The sequence below is a fragment of the Hyla sarda genome, chromosome 6, assembly GCF_029499605.1.
Source record: "Hyla sarda isolate aHylSar1 chromosome 6, aHylSar1.hap1, whole genome shotgun sequence".
Taxonomy (NCBI): domain Eukaryota; kingdom Metazoa; phylum Chordata; class Amphibia; order Anura; family Hylidae; genus Hyla; species Hyla sarda.
In genome coordinates this window covers 291,533,554-291,552,961 of record NC_079194.1, presented here as the reverse complement: position 1 = coordinate 291,552,961, position 19,408 = coordinate 291,533,554, and the positions used below count along the sequence as shown (strand labels likewise).

At 44.5% G+C, this 19,408-nt stretch overlaps 1 protein-coding gene across 2 annotated transcripts in view; it reads left to right on the top strand.

Annotated features, from left to right (window-relative positions):
- Positions 1-19,408, top strand: part of SLC22A18 (solute carrier family 22 member 18) — a 134,579-nt gene that overhangs the window by 59,672 nt on the left and 55,499 nt on the right. For both annotated transcript variants that reach the window (XM_056527742.1, XM_056527741.1), the window contains exons 8-9: positions 2,025-2,126; positions 11,285-11,405. In XM_056527742.1, coding sequence (XP_056383717.1) covers positions 2,025-2,126; positions 11,285-11,405 — 223 coding nt within the window. The remainder of the gene's footprint in view (positions 1-2,024; positions 2,127-11,284; positions 11,406-19,408) is intronic.

Sequence of the window (19,408 nt, the reverse complement as noted above, 5' to 3'; positions counted from 1 at the left end):
AATCAACTGGTGCCAGAAAGTTAAACAGATTTGTAAATTCGTTCTATTTAAAAATCTTAATCCTTCCAGTACTTATTAGGTACTGAATACTACAGAGGAAATTCTTTTCTTTTTGGAAAACAGTGTTCTCTGCTGACATCACGAGCACAGTGCTCTCTGCTGACATCTCTGTCCATTTTAGGAACTGTCCATACCAGCATATGTTTTCTATGGGGATTTTCTCCTACTCTGGACAGTTCTTAAAATGGACAGAGATGTCAGCAGAGAGCACTGCGCTCGTGATGTCAGCAGAGAGCTCTGTGTTCCAAAAAGAAAAGAATTTCCTCTGTAGTATTCAGCACCTAAGAAGTACTGGAAGGATTAAGATTTTTAAATAGAAGTCATTTACAAATCTGTTTAACTTTCTGGCGCCAGTTGATAAAAAAAAAAAAAAAAAAAAAATGTTTTCCACCGGAGTACTCCTTTAATGCCATCTGCCCCTAGGGTAATTATCTGCCTTGCATCACACCCTTTACCACATACAACTCCCAGCCTGTCCGGACAGCCAAAGGCTGGGAGTTATAGTTTTTCAACAGCAAGAGACACCCTGGACTTAGGGCCAACTGATAGGGGTTGTTGGCCTACTGACATGCATCCCATAGTATACTAGGAGAACTAACCTACTACAGTTTTGATTGGCCGGAGTCTAGGTGTCCAGTCCCTAACTAATTGTTCAATTTAGCTGGGAGAAGAACGCAGCTGAGTGCTTCACTCCCCATCTCATTGCATAAGACAGACTCCACGATCTATCCATAAAGTCCATCTCCTGCAGCAAGACTGAAAAGGCAAAGAGCAGGGTAGAGCTCAGCCACCCCATGCATCACCCAGCTCCACCTAGCAATTGGTGATGGTCCAGACACCCAGCCCCCGACTGATAAAAAACATTTGACATCTCTGTGTGACATTTCTAAAAAAAAAAAAAAAAAAAGTATTATCTTACCCACAAATATGAGCCCTGGGACCCTCACACCACCCAAGCATCTCTCTTTTTGGGACATACACATATGTTGTTGTTTGGGTCTTTATTTATTTACTTATTTACTTATTTTAATTGATTTATTTATTCATTTATTTATTTATTTACTTTTTTAATTGACTTATTTATGTATTTATTCATTCAGTCATTTATTTATTTACTGCCGCTTCATTTATTTAATTGTTTTATTTTTTCCGCCATCTTTTTTTGCATGTTATTTTTTTTTTTTACATTTCTAAGGGTTATTTTCTACCTAAATATGTTTCACTTTGACTTTTCTTCGTCTTTTTTTTTTCTTCTCTTTCTTGAGTATAATTTACGCCTTTTTCAGTTAATAGGTTGTCCAGGGACCGATGGTCGGACATCTGACCAGTCTGGTGACAAACAAAACAATTTATTTTATTTATTTTTGCCATTTATTTTGCCTGTTAGGATGTTTATTTATTAATTTGTTTTTAAATACTGTGTGTGTGTGTTTTCTTTTTTCTAGTTAAATATCTTTACTTTCTTCATCTTCCATTTTTCTCTTTCTCGAGTATAATTTACGCCTTCTCAGTTAATGGGTTGTCCAGGGGCTGATGGTCGGACATCTGACCAGTCTAGTGACAAATGAAACAAAATATTTTTTGTTTGTTTCATTATTTGTCATTTATTTAGCATGATTTGAATGTTTGTTTATTGGTTTGCTTTGAAATATTTTTTTTTATGTTTACTTAGACTCTTCTTAATTTTTTTTCGTCACTTTTTTGAGTATAATTTACACATTCTCATTTAATAGATTGTCCAGGGACTGATGGTTGAACATCTGACCAAACTAATGATAAATGAAACGTATTTACATTTTTTTTTGTTTTTTTTTGCCTGATTGTGTTTGTTTATTTATTTTTTTATTATTTTGTGTGTGTGTGTGTTTTTTTTTTAGTTTAATATGTTTACTTTGACTTTTTTTCTTAATTTTCAACTTTTTTTTCTGTTTCTTGAGTATAATTCACACCTTCTCATTTAATAGGTTGTCCAGGGGCTGATGGTCGGACGTCTGACCAGTCATTTCTCAGATGATACGCTGCTCCGCCTAAGTATAGTGGTGTCTATGGTAGTTGGACTGGGCCTGGTAAGAATTTATCATTATATTTTTGTCAAAATCCAATATGACCATTTCTTATTTATATATCCTAAAGGGGTTTTCCCATTGGAGGAAGATACCCTCTATCTATGGCATTTGGGCCCCTCCTCCTGCGATCTCAAGATCGGAGATCCCAGTGTCTCATTAGAAAAAAGTGGCAGGTTGCGCATGCGCGCTGCTGCTCCAATCATTGGCTTCAGTACTGTACTCTGCTGATCCTCGGCTCCCATAGACAATAAATGGAGCAGCGGTTTATATGCGCAACAAGAGACTTGGGTCCCCAGTTTCCAGATCAGAGGGGAATGGGGACCCAGTGGTTGGATCCCCTGTGATCAGCTAGTTATCCCCCTATCCTGTGGATGGGCAATTTTGCCTTCACATTACAGCTGCAAGTCCCAGTCTAACCATGGGTCTGATGACCCAAACTGATAGGTGCCCCTATAACAGAACCAGCAATGGTGCCACTATAATATCTCTAGATGTAATGTCACCATGACCGTTCTATCAAGGTGCCCTATAAAGGTATAAGCTGGAATGTCCCCCTAATATCTCCATATATGATGTCACCATAATAGTTCTAACTACAGTAGTCCCTCAAGTTACAATATTAATCAGTTCTGTGACGACCATTGCATGTTGAAACCATTGTATGTTGAGACCAGAACTCTATGGAAACCTGGTAATTGGTTCTGAAGCCACCGAAATGTCATCAAAAAATAGGAAAAAGTGAGGATTAAAGATAAATAAGTAGATAACTAATATAGATAAAGCAAGATCGTACATATAAAAGTAAGAAAGATCTGCTGGGAGCTGTAATCACTGTCTATTTCAGTGTTTCCCAAAGAGGGTGCCTTCAGCTGTTGCAAAACTACAACTTCCAGCATGCCCGGACAGCCTTCGGCTGTCCGGGCATGCTGGGAGTTGTAGTTTTGCAACAGCTGGAGGGACCCTCTTTGGGAAACACTGGTCTATGTAGAGGACAGAAGCTTCTTCAGGGTCCTGTGTCCGAAAAAAGTAATGGAGCCGCTAACCCTGGTACAGGTAAAGAGTACAGAACATGTAATACCTCCCTGTATTGTAGGGGGCGCTACCAGACACCAGTCAGTGCATGCACTTCAGTAATACAGGTAAAGAGTAATACAGAACATGTAATACAGACACCAGTCAGTGCATGCACTTCAGTAATACAGGTAAAGAGTACAGAACATGTAATACCTCCCTGTACTGTAGGGGGCGCTACCAGACACCAGTCAGTGTATACACTTTAGTAATACAAGTAAAGAGTACAGAACATGTAATACCTCCCTGTACTGTAGGGGGCGCTACCAGACACCAGTCAGTGCATGCACTTCAGTAATACAAGTAAAGAGTACAGAACATGTAATACCTCCCTGTACTGTAGGGGGCGCTACCAGACACCAGTCAGTGCATGCACTTTAGTAATACAAGTAAAGAGTACAGAACATGTAATACCTCCCTGTACTGTAGGGGGCGCTACCAGACACCAGTCAGTGCATGCACTTCAGTAATACAGGTAAAGAGTACAGAACATGTAATACCTCCCTGTACTGTAGGGGGCGCTACCAGACACCAGTCAGTGCATACACTTCAGTAATACAGGTAAAGAGTACAGAACATGTAATACCTCCCTGTACTGTAGGGGGCGCTACCAGACACCAGTCAGTGCATACACTTCAGTAATACAGGTAAAGAGTACAGAACATGTAATACCTCCCTGTACTGTAGGGGGCGCTACCAGACACCAGTCAGTGCATACACTTCAGTAATACAGGTAAAGAGTAGTACAGAACATGTAATACCTCCCTGTACTATAGGGGGCGCTACCAGACACCAGTCAGTGCAGGCACTTCAGTAATACAGGTAAAGAGTACAGAACATGTAATACCTCCCTGTACTGTAGGGGTCGCTACCAGACACCAGTCAGTGCATACGCTTCAGAAATACAGGGGTTTTACCAGTGAAATATCCATTCTGATTGGTCGGTTCTTCCAGCCATTGACACGTTTCGCAGATTCCATAGCATTGTATGGTGAGTCTGGTTTCAAGTTACAATGGTCCAGAAAATAACATTGTATGTTGAAACTATTGTATGTTGAGGCCATTGTAAGTTGAGGGATCACTGTACTTGCCCCATAAAGGAGTAAGCCGGAGTGTCCCCATATTAGTTGGAGTCTGGACACCCTCCCTTTGATCATCCCCCCCCCCCCCCCCATAATCCTCTTCATTCTTGAGAAGAAGGTTTGTTTATTTGTACATCGCGGCCTCTAAATGTTTCTATTTTTTACTACAACAACAAATACAAGAATCTTGCTCTTCGCTGCCACTTGTCCTAGAAATAACAACATCCTTTATAATGGCCGCACCGTGAATAGTCGCCCTGTAAAAACAAGGGCCCAGGACTAAAGTAGATCTGTCGCTTGTGTCGGCGGCTGAATAAATAAAGTTTTTATAGAATCTCTTGTCACGCTTTATGTCAGTAAGTGTCTTGTATCCTCGTACATCTGGTGTACTATGTCTAAGGCGCCATTTTTCTAGAATTAAAGGAGTAGTCCAGTGGTGAAAAACGTATCCCCTATCCTAAGGATAGGGGATAAGTTTGAGATCGCGGGGGGGTGGTCTGACCGCTGGGGCCCCCTGCGATCTCTCTGTACGGGGCCCCGGCTCTCGGCCCAGATAGAGGGTGTCGACCCCCGCACGAAGCGGCGGCCGACACGCCCCCTCAATACATCTCTATGGCAGAGCCGGAGATTGCCGAAGGCAGCGCTTCGGCTCTGCCATAGAGTTGTATTGAGGGGGCGTGTCGGCCGCCGCTTTGTGCGAAGGTCGACACGCCCCCTTCCCGCGGGCTGTCGGGGCTCCGTACAGGAGATCGCAGGGGGCCCCAGCGGTCGGACCCCCCGCGATCTGCAACTTATCCCTTATCCTTAGGATAGGGGATAAGTTGTTCACCACTGGGTCACCACTGGACTACTCCTTTAATATGAGAACAGGTTCGGACTTATAAAGCCTTACAGAAAAGAACAAAAATGTCCTTATGTACAGTAGTTATGTTGTATATGTGATGTATATTCTGTATCCATATCCACTATTGATATCCACAGTGCCCCCATAATAACACCAGGTATAGTGCTGACCAAACAATTCCATCCAGATGTCCCCATAACATAGATATCCTTAGTGCCCCATTGTGGTAGAGGGTGCGATGCAGGGCAGATAGAATTACCCTAAGGGCAGATGGCATTAACCCCTTGTGTGGTAGCTTGGGGGGTGTAGGGTATATGGGGTGTAGCTGTGCGGTACTTTAATGGGGTCTGTTTAACCCTTTCTACTCGTGACGCCAGGGTGAGGGCTCCTCTGTAATGCTTGTCCTACCGCCACCCTTCTTAAGAGCGATAGGGAGGTATGAAATAATTGAATGTCCACAACCGGAGAGTTTGCTGAAAACAGTCGGAACCTTTACTGAAGATTTTATGCAAGCTTTATAACCGGAACAGTCTCTGTACAAGCAAAGTCTCTTAGATATTGACAGTGGTTGGGACTAGAGATGAGCGAACTTACAGTAAATTCGATTCGTCACGGACTTCTCGGCTCGGCAGTTGATGACTTATCCTGCATAAATGTGTTCAGCTTTCAGGTGCTCCGGTGGGCTGGAAAAGGTGGATACAGTCCTAGGAAAGAGTCTTCTAGGACTGTATCCACCGTTTCCAGCCCACGGGAGCACCTGAAAGCTGAACTAATTTATGCAGGATAAGTTATCAACTGCCGAGCCGAGAAGTCCGTGACGAATCGAATTTACTGTAAGTTCGCTCATCTCTAGTTGGGACCTTAAGCGTTTTAGAGTCCGTAGACTGATATGCGCTGTTCCGCTGGATTTAGAGGTCCAGCAGTCACGCTAGCTTTAGTTGGGATTCAGTTTAAGACTCACGTTTTGAGTTTCCGCTTAGGCCAGCAGGCTTCAGGCCTAGGGTTGTCTTTCCAAGTTGCACGGATCTGTCCTCTCTGATAGTCCGGAACCCAAGAGAGCAGCAACCCAAGAGATAATGCTGCTTGCTTTGCAGCTAAGGAGCAAGAGAGCGCGATCATTGGCTACAGCTCCCTTATATGGGCAGGGGCTTGCATTAAGCTGATTGGTCCAATACTTCTGTCAATTATCTCTACAAAGAGTTATGGGTAATCATGTGACCCAAGGACCTCCAAAGGTCCTCCAACATACCATAGAGGAATTAACATAGTGATACGACCAAAGGTCCTGCAACGCTAGCAAGGTAAGAATACTGATATACATTATATTAAATATATACATTTAAACATTACAAAATTAGAAAAGAAGGGGGCGACTAGGGGCTGTCCCACCTGGGGGACCCTACCTGAACGTAGTAACTCTGACTTTGGGGACCACCATACAAGGTACGGTATGCAAAACAGTACCGGGACACCACACTTGTATTTGTGACGCCAAAGGCTGCTCACCACTACCACCACCGGGAGTTGTAGTTTTGCAACAGTTCCCCCATACTAGATGTTATCATAACAGTTCCATCCAGATGTCCCTATAACATAATCAGCCACAGTGCCCCCATACTAGTGTATATATCGTTCCAGATATATCAGCAGCACCAGATAATGTGCTCCCCAAACTGTTCAAACCTGGTTCCCCTATAAACAAAGGCAGCTACAGTGCCCTCATAACGGTGGCAGTGCAAGATATAGCGGCCCTATAACAGAACTAGTCACAGTGCCCCCATCACTATCCCACCATCATTATACAGGGGGATTCAAAAAGGACGGCCCAATATTATTAACCACGGTATTCATGACCGAGAACACAAATGTATTAACATGAGACGACGACACACTATGGGGGAGATTTAGTAAAACCTTCTTTCATTTTTTTAAAAAGACCCCTGAAACATGAAAGAAGCGATCTGATTGGTTGCTATGGGCAACTGCACCACATTTCCTCTTTGTGATAAATCTCCTCCATTGTGCATTTTGCCCATAACAACCAATCAGATTGCTTCTTTCATTTTTCAGAGGCCTTTTAAAAAAAAAGGAAAGAAGCGTTCTAATTGGTTGCTATGGGCAAGACGCACTGTTAAGGATGCCTTAATGTGCAGCCTTAACCTGTGAGTCACTACCGCTGTACTAATTCCCGAGCGTCGACATAAGAAAATTCACACAAGGCCAGGTTGGTATGAGTTTTCCCTCCTCGGTACCCCAGGGAGTTCTGTTAATTACAGGAAGTAAATTTGGTTTTTACATTGTGCAAAGAAGGAGGTTAGTTATGACATCACAATTAGCATATTACAATTTGATTGGTTGTTCAACTATTGTGTCCGTATAGATTAGCATATCTAGTGTCCATTAATTTCTTTCTTGGCCAAAGTTCATTTATGCAACCCTCTCACTCTAATACAGGAAAATTCCAGTTCTTTGCCCTTCTTCTACAATCTGCATCTTCCTCAAATGTTTTGACTTCCATCTTGGGCTTTTTGGCGTTGATCCAAGGTTATTCAGTCACAAGCAGTTTGCAAACTCAGGAAAGTGATGCATTGTTCAACAAATATCTTTTTCCTTCAGCATTAGAAATGACATAAATATATCAGTAAATATATATATATATTGATCGTCAGTCAGAATCATTTTGGTCACCTTGACAGCACTATGGGGGGAGATTTATCAAAACTTGTGTAGAGGAAAAATGGTGCAGTTGCCCATAGCAACCTATCAGATCGCTTCTTTCATTTTTCACAGGCCTTTTTAAAAAATGAAAGAAGCGTTTTGATTGGTTGCTATGGGTAACTGCTCCACTCTTCCTCTACACAGGTGTTGATAAATCTCCCCCTATGTATCCATGTTTTATCTATACACGACATGTGTTCAGAGTGATTTCTATTGGTGAACCAGCAGATGTCTAGGTTTAGTCCAGTTCTGTCCATACGTGGATATGGACTCCACGGTTTTAGTCATGTTGTCTTAGGTCGGTCATATCCTGTGGTGGTGGTGGATACACTTGAGTCCTTGATGTAGCCTCCATAGTCACAGGGTGTTAGATCTGGTGACCATAGAGGCCAGTGCAACATTGGGGCATCGTTGTTTCCGGTTGACTGGATGGTGTTCTGTGATGAGGCGCACATACACCTCATTGGTAAGGTCAATCACCATAACTGTGGTTGCCACCTGGCCGGTATTTTAGCCACCCGGACGGTATTTTTATATAAAAAATACCGGCCATGCAATGGCCAGTTTTTATCCAACCAATCCACCAACTCCCGGAATGTTGCACCATAACCTATACCAGTGTTTCCCAACCAGAGCGCCTCCAGCTTTTGCAAAACTACAACTACCAGCATGCCCGGTCCGCCAGTGACTGTCCGGCCATGCTGGGAGTTGTAGTTTTGCAACAGCTGGAGACACCCCTGGTTGGGAAACACTGGCCTATACTATATACTACTATATAGTCCAACATGCTGGGAGTTGTAGTTTTCATTTGGGGCAGCTGCTGAGCCACAGGCTGTAACTAACTGCAACTCTTGAATTTAATAAATAAATTAAAAAAAAAAAGCGATCAAAAAGTCACATCAGAACAAAAATGGTACTATTAAAAACTACAGATCGAGGCGCAAAAAATTTGGGCCTCTATGAGGAGAAATAAAAAAAAAGTTATAGGGGTCAGAATAGGACAAAATTTCCCGCGCATATGTGTATCCTGTGATGTCACGCATATATAATTAATTATGCAAATGAGCATGGCCGGTATTTTTTTGGGAAAGAATGGTGGCGACCCTATCCACAATGTTTGGGGCTCAAAATAACCAACTGCCCTTATGGAGCTCATGAGGGACTCGCCCTATGTAACCATGTTCTGTGCCTTGATGGGGCATAAGGTCTACGGTCCCTTCCTTGGTGCCGAGGACGCGGTCACTGGCCGATCCTACCTGGACATGTTAGAGGAACAGCTTATACCACAGATAGAGGTAGATCGCCAAAGGTACTGGTAGGATGGTCACCTCAACATTTGGATGCCCTCTTATTCCTGAATTATTCATGATTCACCAATGTTGCACTGACCTTTACCAGATCTTATGACTTCTTTCTGTGGGGGCTACATGAAGGACCCCCCCCCCCCCCCCCCGCCCCCCCCAGTCACAGAATTTGACTGTCCTGAGACCACATCACTGATGAATGGAGTTCATATTTGAAGATATCCTGGAGTCATCTGGACAGAAACGGACAACAACCTAGATATCTGCCGTGTCACCAATGGAAATCACTGTAAATATTTGTAGTGTGCAGTAGTCCCTCAAGTTACAATATTAATGGGTTCCAGGCCGGCCATTGTATGTTGAAACCATTGTATGTTGAGACCAGAACTCTATGGAATCCTGGTAATAGGTTCTAAAGGCACCAAAATGTCATCCAAAAATAGGGAAAAGTGAAGATTAAAGAAAAATAAGTAGATAACTAATATAGATAAAGCAAATCCTTACATAGAAAGGTAATAAAGATCTGCTGGGAGCTGTAATCACTGTCTATGTCAGTGTTTCCCAAGCAGGGAGCCTCCAGCTGTTGTAAAACTACAATTCCCAGCATGCCTGGACAGCCAAAGGCTGTCCGGGCATGCAGAGAGTTGTAGTTTTACAACAGCTGGGGGCACCCTGCTTGGGAAAACACTGGTTTATGTAGAGGACAGGAGCTTTTTCGGGGTCCTGTACAGTACATGCAATGTCCTAAAAAAGTAACATGGAGCCGCCCTCACCTGGTGTCCAGAGGAGCAGCTAACCCTTCTACAGGTAAAGAGTACAGAACATGTAATACCTCCCTGTACTGTAGGGGGCGCTACCAGACACCAGTCAGTGCATACACTTCAGTAATACAGGGGTTTTACCAGTAAATTGCCCATTCTCATTGGTCAGTTCTTCCGGCCATTGACACGTCTCACAGATCTAGACTGTGTGTGCATTGTATGTTGAGTCTGGTTTCAACTTACAATGGTCCAGAATAGACCATTGTATGTTGAAACTATTGTATGTTGAGGCCATTGTAAGTTGAGGGATCACTGTATAGATGAAACTTGGAGACATAGTCTGTCTTACCATGTTAAAGGGGTACTCTGCTGCTCAGCGTTTGGAACAAACTGTTCCGAACGCTGGAGGTGGCGCCGGGAGCTCATGACATCATAGCCCCGCCCCCTCGTGATGTCATGCCACGTCCCCTCAATGCAAGTCTATGGGAGGGGGCGTGACGGCCGTCACTCCCCCTCCCATAGACTTGCATTGAGGGGGCGTGGTGTGACATCATGAGGGGGCGTGGTTATGACGTCATGAGCTCCCGGTGCCGCCTCCAGCGTTGAGCAGCGGAGTACCCCTTTAGAGCGAGCGGCGTGGGTCGTGACGTCACATCTAGACTTGCATTGAGGGGGCGTGGCCGTGACGTTGTGAGGGGCGTGGCCGTGATGTCGTGGCCTCCGCCACCCGCTCCAAGTGATCCGCTGCTCAGCGTTTGGAACAAACTGTTCCGAACGCTGGAGGTGGCGCCGGGAGCTCATGACGTCATAGCCCGCGCCCCCTCATGATGTCACGCCACGCCCCCTCAATGCAAGTCTATGGGAGGGGGCGTGACGGCCGTCACGCCCCCTCCCATAGACTTGCATTGAGGGGATGGGACGTGACATCATGAGGGGGCGGGGCTATGACGTCATGAGCTCCCGGCGCCGCCTCCAGCGTTGAGCAGCGGAGTACCCCTTTAGAGCGAGCGGCGTGGGTCGTGACGTCATGTCTAGCCTTACATTGAGGGGGCGTGGTGTGACGTTATGAGGGGCGTGGCCGTGATGTCGTGGCCTCCGCCACCCGCTCCAAGTGATCTAAATAAACGCTGGGTGCCGCACAGAGATCACGTGGATCAGACATCCTATCCCCTATTCTTTGGATAGGGGATAAGATGTCTAGGGGCGGAGTACCCCTTTAATACATTAGTGTTCTGTTCGGTAAAAAATACCATGGCGATAATTTAGCGCCGTCTTTTTTTTGAATCACCCTGTACATAATAAATGTTACCTAATGCTCAATAATGAGGTAACTAGTCCAGTCATTTGGTGACACAACTTTCTGCGTTTCCTCCTTCAGATAGTGATGACAAATGTCTTCCACTTCTGCATCATCGCTCTCCCCATGGTTTTCACCTTTTGCGTTTCTGGCGTCATCACCGACAGCATCCTGACCAAGGCCGTCCCTCCATCAGAAACAGGTAGGTACCGGGGGGGGGGGGGGGAGGGGTAGACAATGCTCCACTGTCTGTGATCCAGTGACGTACACCCGCAGAGGGTATTTCCTATATATGGTAATTTCCTTACGTAAACATAACATTGATGTGAATAGGTTTACTGTTGACCCCGGCACACTGCAGAATTTCTGTGGCGCAAAATTCGGCTGCAGAAATTCCATATTCAAGATGCGCCCATCGGCTCTGCCCTTTGACAAGCCCCACCCTTCTACTGTAGCAAGCCTTCTATTCATGGGGCGGATGTATTGAGGCGCGCGCGATGTCATGACGTGCCTGAATGGCCTCGGAGGTGGCACTGCGCACATCCCGCAAGCTGAAGAATGCAGATTATTATGATACCGGGGAAGGGGGGGGGTGTCTGCGATGGTGGCGCTGGCTGGGCGGGTGCTTTGGATGTTGGCTAATTACTTTCTTGCAGAGCGGTGCCCCCATCAAGAGGGTGCCCTAGGCAGAACCGGCCCTGTCTACATCATAGCTTATACAGGGATATAGGGGGCGTATTTGGACCTAAGGACCCTCACATTATAAGGGGGACTCAGTGTTCACCCACAAGTAAGGAAATGCAGGTAACTATCAGGTGACTGGACTATTAGATAACCTGAGGACTCGCACCCATAGGAATGCACTGACTGTACAATGGGACATTCCTGAGGTCAGGGTTACATCATTATCTAAAAGTTGCGCCACTCGAGTGATACAATGTTGCATTTCAAGAGTCATGGGACCTGTTTTTACCTGGTATCACTTTAGCCGAGGCTCCACATCTACCCCTAGCCTTTTACCTACCCCCCATTAATTCTGTAATAGGAATCCTAGAGTTACATGATGGAAGAATCACAGGTCTTATAATGAGAAAAATACAGGGGAGAAGACACCAATGTCAATATACAATAAAAAATACAAGAACACTATATACATATGCACTTGGCTTTACACCAGTCTAAATGTCCCTGCAAAATTTGCGCAATTGCATTTTTTTTTGCGCAATTTTTTGTGTGCAATTTTCGGTAGAACATCTTTCAAAGTTGTTGCTGTTTGGTGCACCGTACCCCACTTTATGCAGTGGAGATGTATTTATTATTTGGGCAAATTAAGTTTAGAAGAGCTGTTTTGCACAAACCTACACCATCTAATAGGACACGTACAAAAGTGTCAGATGCCGGAACACAAAGCTTAAAGGGGTACTCTGTTACCTCGCTTTCCAGCGTCCGGAAGTTATTGTTCCGAACGATGTGTGTGCGGGCTTCCGTGTTCAGGGCCGCCCCTCGTGACGTCACGCCCGCCCCCTCGTGACATCGCGCCCCCTTCCCATAGACTTTTGGGGGGCGAGCATGACGTCACGAGGGGCGGCCCTGAACACGGAAGCCCGCACACACATCGTTCGGAACAATAACTTCCAGACGCTGGAAAGCGGCGCTCCGACAGCAAGGTAACGGAATACCCCTTTAAACCAATCTCTGCAGCTCACTGGTTTCTATAGTTGAGCAAAATGTATTAAGTCCCGTGCATCTTTTTAGCAACTGTGCAAACAATACACCAAGCAAACAGGTCAAATCTATTCTACCTTACACCAACATTGCTAAATGTCCCCCATATACACTATACCAGGGATGGCCAAACAAGCTCAACATAAGAGCCACATTCAATAGAGTTCAGATGTTTGAGAGACGCACAAAAAAATGAGTAACACATGTAGGTAGTAGAATTTATTCATATGTATACAACTACATATAAAAAAAACTGTATAAATGTTATTATTAGTTTTAATAATCGCACATATATACATACCAGCTATAGGCCCCTCACAGTAAGCCCCCATACTGCCCCCATATAACAGTTTGCCCCATTCAGCACCCATATAGCAGTAGGCCTCTATACTGCCTCTATATAGCAGTAGGCCTATATACTGCCTCTATATAGCAGTAGGCCTCTATACTGCCTCTATATAGCAGTAGGCCTCTATACTGCCTCTATATAGCAGTAGGTCTCTATACTGCCTCTATATAGCAGTAGGTCTCTATACTGCCTCTATATAGCAGTAGGCCTCTATACTGCCTCTATATAGCAGTAGGCCTCTATACTGCCTCTATATAGCAGAAGGCCTCTATACTGCCTCTATATAGCAGTAGGTCTCTATACTGCCTCTATATAGCAGTAGGCCTCTATACTGCCTCTATATAGCAGTAGGCCTCTATACCGCCTCTATATAGCAGTAGGCCTATATACCGCCTCTATATAGCAGTATGCCTCTATACTGCCTCTATATAGCAGTAGGCCTCTATACTGCCTCTATATAGCAGTAGGTCTCTATACTGCCTCTATATAGCAGTAGGCCTATATACTGCCTCTATATAGCAGTAGGCCTCTATACTGCCTCTATATAGCAGTAGGCTTCTATGCTGCCTCTATATAGCAGTAGGCTTCTATGCTGCCTCTATATAGCAGTAGGCCTATATACCGCCTCTATATAGCAGTAGGCCTCTATACTGCCTCTATATAGCAGTAGGCCTCTATACTGCCTCTATATAGCAGTAGGTCTCTATACGGCCTCTATATAGCAGTAGGTCTCTATACTGCCTCTATATAGCAGTAGGCCTCTATACTGCCTCTATATAGCAGTAGGCCTCTATACTGCCTCTATATAGCAGTAGGCCTATATACTGCCTCTATATAGCAGTAGGCCTCTATACTGCCTCTATATAGCAGTAGGCCTCTATACTGCCTCTATATAGCAGTAGGTCTCTATACTGCCTCTATATAGCAGTAGGCCTCTATACTGCCTCTATATAGCAGTAGGCCTATATACTGCCTCTATATAGCAGTAGGCCTCTATACTGCCTCTATATAGCAGTAGGCCTCTATACTGCCTCTATATAGCAGTAGGTCTCTATACTGCCTCTATATAGCAGTAGGCCTATATACTGCCTCTATATAGCAGTAGGTCTCTATACTTCCTCTATATAGCAGTAGGCCTCTATACTGCCTCTATATAGCAGTAGGCCTCTATACTGCCTCTATATAGCAGTAGGTCTCTATACTGCCTCTATATAGCAGTAGGTCTCTATACTGCCTCTATATAGCAGTAGGCCTCTATACTGCCTCTATATAGCAGTAGGCCTCTATACTGCCTCTATATAGCAGAAGGCCTCTATACTGCCTCTATATAGCAGTAGGCCTATATACTGCCTCTATATAGCAGTAGGCCTCTATACTGCCTCTATATAGCAGTAGGCCTCTATACTGCCTCTATATAGCAGTAGGCCTCTATACTGCCTCTATATAGCAGTAGGCCTCTATACTGCCTCTATATAGCAGTAGGTCTCTATACTGCCTCTATATAGCAGTAGGCCTCTATACTGCCTCTATATAGCAGTAGGCCTCTATACTGCCTCTATATAGCAGTAGGTCTCTATACTGCCTCTATATAGCAGTAGGACTCTATACTGCCTCTATATAGCAGTAGGCCTCTATACTGCCTCTATATAGCAGTAGGCCTATATACTGCCTCTATATAGCAGTAGGCCTATATACTGCCTCTATATAGCAGTAGGCCTCTATACTGCCTCTATATAGCAGTAGGTCTCTATACTGCCTCTATATAGCAGTAGGCCTCTATACTGCCTCTATATAGCAGTAAGCCTCTATACTGCCTCTATATAGCAGTAGGCCTATATATTGCCTCTATATAGCAGTAGGCCTCTATACTGCCTCTATATAGCAGTAGGCCTCTATACTACTGCCTCTATATAGCAGTAGGCCTCTATACTACTGCCTCTATATAGCAGTAGGCCTCTATACTGCCTCTATATAGCAGTAGGTCTCTATACTGCCTCTATATAGCAGTAGGCCTCTATACTGCCTCTATATAGCAGTAGGCCTCTATACTGCCTCTATATAGCAGTAGGTCTCTATACTGCCTCTATATAGCAGTAGGCCTATATACTGCCTCTATATAGCAGTAGGTCTCTATACTTCCTCTATATAGCAGTAGGCCTCTATACTGCCTCTATATAGCAGTAGGCCTCTATACTGCCTCTATATAGCAGTAGGCCTATATACTGCCTCTATATAGCAGTAGGCCTATATACTGCCTCTATATAGCAGTAGGTCTCTATACTGCCTCTATATAGCAGTAGGCCTATATACGGCCTCTATATAGCAGTAGGTCTCTATACTGCCTCTATATAGCAGTAGGCCTATATACTGCCTCTATATAGCAGTAGGCCTCTATACTGCCTCTATATAGCAGTAGGCCTATATACTGCCTCTATATAGCAGTAGGTCTCAATACTGCCTCTATATAGCAGTAGGCCTCTATACTGCCTCTATATAGCAGTAGGCCTCTATACTGCCTCTATATAGCAGTAGGTCTCAATACTGCCTCTATATAGCAGTAGGCCTCTATACTGCCTCTATATAGCAGTAGGCCTCTATACTGCCTCTATATAGCAGTAGGTCTCAATACTGCCTCTATATAGTAGTAGGCCTATATACGGCCTCTATATAGCAGTAGGCCTATACACTGCCTCTATATAGCAGTAGGCCTATATACTGCCTCTATATAGCAGTAGGCCTCTATACTGCCTCTATATAGCAGTAGGTCTCAATACTGCCTCTATATAGCAGTAGGCCTATATACTGCCTCTATATAGCAGTAGGCCTATATACTGCCTCTATATAGCAGTAGGCCTATATACGGCCTCTATATAGCAGTAGGTCTCTATACTGCCTCTATATAGCAGTAGGCCTATATACTGCCTCTATATAGCAGTAGGCCTCTATACTGCCTCTATATAGCAGTAAGCCTCTATACTGCCTCTATATAGCAGTAGGCCTCTATACTGCCTCTATATAGCAGTAGGCCTCTATACTGCCTCTATATAGCAGTAGGTCTCTATACTGCCTCTATATAGCAGTAGGCCTCTATACTGCCTCTATATAGCAGTAGGTCTCAATACTGCCTCTATATAGCAGTAGGCCTCTATACTGCCTCTATATAGCAGTAGGCCTCTATACTGCCTCTATACTGCCTCTATATAGCAGTAGGCCTCTATACTGCCTCTATATAGCAGTAGGCCTCTATACTGCCTCTATATAGCAGTAGGTCTCTATACCGCCTCTATATAGCAGTAGGCCTCTATACCGCCTCTATATAGCAGTAGGCCTCTATACCGCCTCTATATAGCAGTAGGTCTCTATACTGCCTCTATATAGCAGTAGGCCTCTATACTGCCTCTATATAGCAGTAGGCCTCTATACTGCCTCTATATAGCAGTAGGCCTCTATACTGCCTCTATATAGCAGTAGGCCTCTATACTGCCTCTATATAGCAGTAGGTCTCTATACTGCCTCTATATAGCAGTAGGTCTCTATACTGCCTCTATATAGCAGTAGGCCTCTATACTGCCTCTATATAGCAGTAGGCCTCTATACTGCCTCTATATAGCAGTAGGCCTCTATACTGCCTCTATATAGCAGTAGGCCTATATACTGCCTCTATATAGCAGTAGGTCTCTATACTGCCTCTATATAGCAGTAGGCCTATATACGGCCTCTATATAGCAGTAGGTCTCTATACTGCCTCTATATAGCAGTAGGCCTATATACTGCCTCTATATAGCAGTAGGCCTATATACTGCCTCTATATAGCAGTAGGTCTCAATACTGCCTCTATATAGCAGTAGGCCTCTATACTGCCTCTATATAGCAGTAGGCCTCTATACTGCCTCTATATAGCAGTAGGTCTCAATACTGCCTCTATATAGCAGTAGGCCTCTATACTGCCTCTATATAGCAGTAGGTCTCAATACTGCCTCTATATAGTAGTAGGCCTATATACGGCCTCTATATAGCAGTAGGCCTATACACTGCCTCTATATAGCAGTAGGCCTATATACTGCCTCTATATAGCAGTAGGCCTCTATACTGCCTCTATATAGCAGTAGGTCTCAATACTGCCTCTATATAGCAGTAGGCCTATATACTGCCTCTATATAGCAGTAGGCCTATATACTGCCTCTATATAGCAGTAAGCCTCTATACTGCCTCTATATAGCAGTAGGCCTCTATACTGCCTCTATATAGCAGTAGGCCTCTATACTGCCTCTATATAGCAGTAGGTCTCTATACTGCCTCTATATAGCAGTAGGCCTCTATACTGCCTCTATATAGCAGTAGGTCTCTATACTGCCTCTATATAGCAGTAGGCCTATATACTGCCTCTATATAGCAGTAGGCCTCTATACTGCCTCTATATAGCAGTAAGCCTCTATACTGCCTCTATATAGCAGTAGGCCTCTATACTGCCTCTATATAGCAGTAGGCCTCTATACTGCCTCTATATAGCAGTAGGCCTCTATACCGCCTCTATATAGCAGTAGGCCTCTATACCGCCTCTATATAGCAGTAGGTCTCTATACTGCCTCTATATAGCAGTAGGCCTCTATACTGCCTCTATATAGCAGTAGGCCTCTATACTGCCTCTATATAGCAGTAGGCCTCTATACTGCCTCTATATAGCAGTAGGTCTCTATACCGCCTCTATATAGCAGTAGGCCTCTATACCGCCTCTATATAGCAGTAGGCCTCTATACCGCCTCTATATAGCAGTAGGTCTCTATACTGCCTCTATATAGCAGTAGGCCTCTATACTGCCTCTATATAGCAGTAGGTCTCTATACTGCCTCTATATAGCAGTAGGCCTCTATACCGCCTCTATATAGCAGTAGGCCCTTATCCTCATACTTTCCCCCTCCCCAATCTGCTCCCAGCATCCAAACGTTCTTAAAGGGGTACTCCGCAGCTCAGCGTTTTGAACAAACTGTTCCAAATGCTGGTGCCGGCGCCAGGAGCTTGTGACATCATAGCCCCGCCCCCTCATGATGTCACACCCCGCCCCCTCAATGCAAGTCTATGGGAGGGGGAGTGACAGCCATCACGCCCCCTCCCATAGACTTGCATTGAGGGGGTGGGGCGTGACATCATGAGGGGTGGGGCTATGATGTCCCGAGCTCTCGACTCCAGCGTTCGGAACAGTTTGTTCCAAACGCTGAGCAGCGGAGTACCCCTTTAAGGTGGTGCTGGTGTTTCTTAAAGGGGTAGTTCCGTACCCCAGCGTTCTGAACATCCTGTTCAGAAGCTTGGAGCAGGCGGCTGTGGTCGTGACTTCACAGCCACGCCTCCGTATAATGTATGGCCATGCCCCCTCCATTCATGTCTATGGGAGGGGGCGTGACCACCCCTCCCATAGACATTAATGGAGGGGGCGTGGCCTGACATCACACAGGGGCTTGGCCGTGACGTCACGACCACAGCCGCTTGCTCCAAGCTTCTGAATAGGATGTTCAGAATGTAGCCTAAATTGGTTCAGTATTAAAGGGGTACTCCGGTGGAAAGCAATTTTTTTTTTTAAATCAACTGGTGCCAGAAAGTTAAACAGATTTGTAAATTACTTCTATTAAGAAATCTTTAACCTTCCAGTACTTTTTAGCAGCTGTTTGCTACAGAGAAAATTATTTTCTTTTTTGAATTTCTTTTTTGTCTTGTCCACAGTGCTCTCTGCTGACACCTGATGCCTGTATCAATCTTAATCCTTCCAGTACTTATTAGCTGCTGAATACTACAGAGGAAATTATTTTCTTTTTGGAACACAGAGCTCTCTGCTGACATCATGACCACAGTGCTCGCTGCTGACATCTCTGTCCATTTTAAGAACTGTCCAGAGCAGGAGAAAATCCCCATAGCAAACCTATGCTGCTCTGGACAGTTCCAGACATGGACAGAGGTGTCAGCAGAGAGCACTGTGGACAAGACAAAAAAGAAATAAAAAAAAATAGAATTTCCTCTGTAGCATACAGCTGCTAATAAGTACTGGAAGGGCAAATATTTTTTAATAGAAGTAATTTACAAATCTGTTTAACTTTCTGGCACCAGTTGATTAAAAAGAAAATAAACAATTTCCACCGGAG